Source organism: Sapajus apella, unplaced genomic scaffold, assembly GCF_009761245.1.
Source record: "Sapajus apella isolate SASKATOON/1434 unplaced genomic scaffold, GSC_monkey_1.0 scaffold72, whole genome shotgun sequence".
NCBI classification, from domain to species: Eukaryota; Metazoa; Chordata; class Mammalia; order Primates; family Cebidae; genus Sapajus; species Sapajus apella.
In genome coordinates, this window is record NW_022437012.1 from 2,099,937 (window position 1) to 2,104,689 (window position 4,753).

At 45.9% G+C, this 4,753-nt stretch overlaps 1 protein-coding gene across 1 annotated transcript in view; it reads left to right on the plus strand.

Moving 5' to 3' along the window:
- SCTR (secretin receptor) overlaps positions 1-4,753 on the plus strand; it is an 82,414-nt gene that overhangs the window by 71,306 nt on the left and 6,355 nt on the right. The window contains exons 10-11 of the mRNA XM_032250639.1: positions 1,524-1,615; positions 3,397-3,523. Of these exons, the coding sequence (XP_032106530.1) occupies positions 1,524-1,615; positions 3,397-3,523 (219 nt within the window). The remainder of the gene's footprint in view (positions 1-1,523; positions 1,616-3,396; positions 3,524-4,753) is intronic.

The following is a 4,753-nucleotide window of genomic DNA, read 5'->3' on the forward strand; positions in this document are numbered from 1 at the left end:
CTTTCTTCCTTTCTTTCTTTCTCTCTTTCTCTCTCTCTCTCTCTCTTTTTCTTTCTTTCTTTTCCTTTCTTTCTGCCTTCAGGTGCTCCCTATTAAGTTAAATGCAACTCAAAGTCAAACAAAATTAAACTAAGTAGCCTTAATGAGTTGACAGCATGCATAGCCAGCTTACAAAAAGATGCCTAAACAAGTCACAGAGAAACAGGGTTCTCCAAAACGCAGTGCTGGGCCAGGAGTCCTAGACAGCCACTAATCCTGTGTCTTTTGGCAAGCATTCTTAGGCCCCCAGCCACTCATGTGAACAGTGCAGGTGTGAGGCTGGGTGATAGCGCTGATCCCTGCTTCTATAAAATGGCTGGAGCAGGTGGGTGAGGGAGGGAGAGAAGCTACCATGTGGGCAGCTTCCTAATGTTGTTGGCACTGGGCACTGGGGTAGGGGAGGGGACACCAAAATGAATAAAAAGGCTGCATTCCCGTCCTTCAAGAAGTTACAGTTGAACTGGCAGGTAAGTAGTCACACACATGTTTGACGGACACATGCATTTGACCTTCTAAGACATTTTATTTCCCAACTGTAGTTTGCAAGAAAACAAAAAAGATATTTTAAGTGCTCTTACACAGTAATATTATCCCTAAATACAGTGAATCAGAAAAAGGAAGTAATCAGGGTGGCTTCCTGGAGCTGGTGATTGAGCTGCAAAGTGGTTCTCACACCAGTAGCTTCAGCATCACCTGGGAGCTTGTTAAAAATAATAATTCTTGGACCCCATGCCAGACTTACTGAACCATAACCTGTGGAGGTAGAGCCCATCAATGGGTACCCTAAACTTTGAGAACAACTGCTGTAAAGCCAGTCAGCTTTGGCATCATATTACCTGGGAGCTTGTTAGAAATCTGAGGTCCACCTCAAACCTGCTTTTTTTTTTTTCCTGAGACAGAGTTTCAATCTTGTTGCCCAGGCTGGAGTGCAATGTCGTGATCTCAGCTCACCGCAACCTCTGCTTCCCAGGTTCAAGTGATTCTCCTGCCTCAGCCTCCTGAGTAGCTGGGATTACAGCCATGTGCCACCACGCCCGGCTAATTTTGTATTTTTAGTAGAGACAGGGTTTCTCCGTGTTGGTCAGGCAGGTCTGGAACTCCAGGCCTCAGGTGACCTGCCCGCCTCGACCTCCCAAAGTGCTGGGATTACAGGCGCGAGCCACCCCCGGCCCAGACCTGCATTTTAACAATATCCCCAGGGGCTTCCAATGCTCTGCAAGGGTGAGTGATCTGCCCTGCAACTGAACAGGCCTTATCGCTCCTGCAGCGCCGGGGTAGGAGGGAATGCTGTCTCTAGCCATGGACTCTGTCTAGACAGTCTGTTTTGGGGGTGGGGAGGTGTCGTTGGTGGGCAGCAGTGGTGAGCCATCCTGCCTGTGGTGTCTGCAATGTCTTCTCTGACCTCAGGTCCAGGGGACAGGGCCAGGAGAGGTAGCCGGAAAAGCAAGATACCTTTAGCCCCACCTCTGCCTTGTGTTTTGCAGATTAATTTCCTCCTTTTCATAAATATTCTAAGAATCCTGATGAGAAAACTTAGGACCCAAGAAACAAGAGGAAATGAAGTCAGCCATTATAAGTAAGTAAAGGGCAAAGACTGAGGCATAGTCAGTCAGCAGGCTTTTACTGAGCACCTACTGTTTACTCAACTGGTGCTAGCTATTGGAGATGGAGGAAAAGTTGTAGATCTAGTCCTGAGAAGTTTACCAGGTACATGGCGGTGGTTGGGGGGAATGGTCTGATGGTAGAGCCTCAGACACTGTATGGGATGGAAACATGAAGACATCTCAGGTAGGAAGCCCTAGGTAGAGAGATCTCATCCTGGGGGCAAGGCTAGGGAGTCTCTGCATGGGCTTCAAATACAAATTCAGACAAATGTGTTTAGGTACAGTATGTGTATTTTTCCGAGGAGGATGACCTTAGTTTTCATCAGATTTTTAGGGAGGTATGTGATCCCAAAAATACTTAAGACCTTTTAAATTGAAAGAGAAATACATTAGTTTTCTAGGGCTTCCATAACAAAATATCGCAGACTAGGTGGTTTAAACAGCAGACATTTATTTTCTCAGAGTTTTGGAGGCTGAAAGTCCAAGGTCAAGGTGTCCACAGGTTTGGTTTCTTCTGACGCCTCTCTCTTTGGCCTTCTCACTGTGTCCTCGCACGGCCTTTTGTCTGTGTGGGGGCATCCCTGGTGTCCCTCTGTGTGTCCATATTTCCTCTTTTTGTAAGGACACTGGTTGATTGATTCGGCCCCACTCCACCCTCACTTTAACTTAGCCTCCTCTTTCAAGACCTTTCTCCAAATGCTGTCACATTCTGAGATACTGGGGGCGAGGGCTTCAGTGTAAAAATTTGACATGGGTGTGGACATAATTCATTCCATAACTGTTATTAAAGACAAATTAGTGGCCAGGCGCAGTGGCTCATGCCTATAATCCCAGCACTTTGGGAGGCCAAGGCGGGCGCATCACTTGAGGTCAGGAGTTCGAGACCAGCCTGGTCAACATGGTGAAACCCCATCTCTACTAAAAATACAAAAATCAGCCAGGTGTGGTGGCACGCACCTGTAATCCCAGCTACTCAGGAGGTTGAGACAGGAGAATCGCTTGAACCAGGGAGGTGGAGGTTGCAGTGAGCAGAGATCGTGCCACTGTACTCCAGCCTGCATGACAGAGCAAGACTCTGTCTCAAAAAGAAGTAAACGAAACAAAAAAGACAAACAAGACCAAGACTGCCTCCATGCTGCTTTGTGTTTTGAGAATCTGACAGTGGCTTGGATTACTTGGTGTCAGATTCCTGGGGACCTGGGATAAAGTTGCCAGGTAAAATACAGAATGTCAAGTTACATTTGAATTTTGGATAAACAACAAATCGTTTTTCAGTATTGATGCCCCCAAAGGATGGAAATTCAAATTTAACTGGGGATTCTGTATTTTTATTTGCTAAGTTTGGCAACCTTAATCCAGGAAGAAAATACAAGAATTTCTCCTTATAGATATTTACTGCCTAGCAAATGAGAAAGCTGCTTTGTTTATATGATGTTAGCCATAGAGTAGCAATGATATAGGCATGCAATTTATAAATAAAGTTAATGGTGATTTTTTTTTCTTTTTACTGATAGAGGTGCATGATCACAAAATTTGGGGCTTTGCCATGAGTCAAAAAGAGTTGTATCTGAGTGATTGACCTGTGGGTGTTGGAAATTTTCAATATAAAAAAAATGACAACAAAAATGTTTTAGCACTGCTGGGCAGCCTCAGCAGTGAGTCCTGAGGTGGGGAGTGGCATAGCTGTGTGCCGGCCGGAGGAGGAAAGGCGCAGGGAGGCAGAGTGGAGGCTGCAGCGTCTCTGTGTCCCCAGGCGCCTGGCCAGGTCCACACTCCTGCTGATCCCCCTCTTTGGCATCCACTACATCGTCTTCGCCTTCTCCCCGGAGGACGCCATGGAGATCCAGCTGTTTTTTGAATTGGCCCTTGGCTCATTCCAGGTAAGCTTCCAGGACTGGGGCTGCAAGCTGAAAAGAGGAGTTCTCTCTGTCCTTAGGGAGAAGTGGAGGCTGTAGAGACAGTGAGCCAGATGCCTTATCTGGCAGAGACCCAGGGGAAGCCGGGATGGGACCTGACAGTGCTACGGGCCCGTGAGTGGGACACCTGGTCCCCACCAGTCAAATAGGGGTGGGAAAGAAAATTAACAGGCGGAGAGACTGACTTCAGGGAAAATAAAAAGGAAAAGTAGCCCCAGTACACTCTATTGTACAACTCTCAATAGCATGCACATAATCAAAATAACTAAGTGCGGATGGCTGAGTCAGCAAACACGGGCAGAAGATGAGCCTTGTGGAAGGGTGGAGCGCATGTTTGGAAGAGAACACTGGCCTCATCTTCATACTGGGAAGTTCATAGAAAATGCCCTAGACTGAAAAATCCTCAATTAGCGACATCAGCATATTTTTTAGAAGCAGTGAAGAGAGTTTCAAGGAGTAGTCACAGCTGAGGAACAGGAAGTGAGGGTGGGGTGTCAGGAGGCTGCTGGTTCTGTAACAGGAATTGTTTGCTTCTTTGAAACCATGTGTATTTGCAAATTATTAAAACTAAAAACTGACTTTCCAAAATAAAGTGAGGTAGAAAATCACTTACCTACAAATTCAACAAGATGTTGTGAAGTTAAAAACAACAACAGCAAAAGTGTTTGAGCAGAGGGAGCGTGAACGTGAATCCCAAACTTCACAATGCCATTTATTTACTCACAGCGATTTCCTTGCAAAAATAATGCAATGTCGCTTTTGGGAAAAACATACAAAGGACAAAAAAATAAGCAGATGAAGGATCAGTAAAAAAAGAATATACAACTGGTTGGGTTGCTACACAGAAACAAATCTGATAAAGTTCCAAACGGGAGGGAGAGATGGGTCATAAGCGTGGTAGGCAGGGAGCTTCCCAGTAGCCAAAGCAAAGACAAAACAATCGTTTCAAAGCTTCGCTTATCCATAAGATGAAATCAAACGAATGGCCAGGAGAAGCCAGTGATTATGGACCCTAGGGCCTGAGACAAAATTCTCCCAGTGGGTTTTTTTTTTAATTGTACTTTAAGTTCTGGGGTACATGTGCAGATCGTGCAGGGTTGTTGCATAGGTAAACACATGCCACGATGGTTTGCTGTCTTCATCCCCCCATCACCTACATCAGCCATTTCTCCCAATGTTATCCCTCCCCAACCT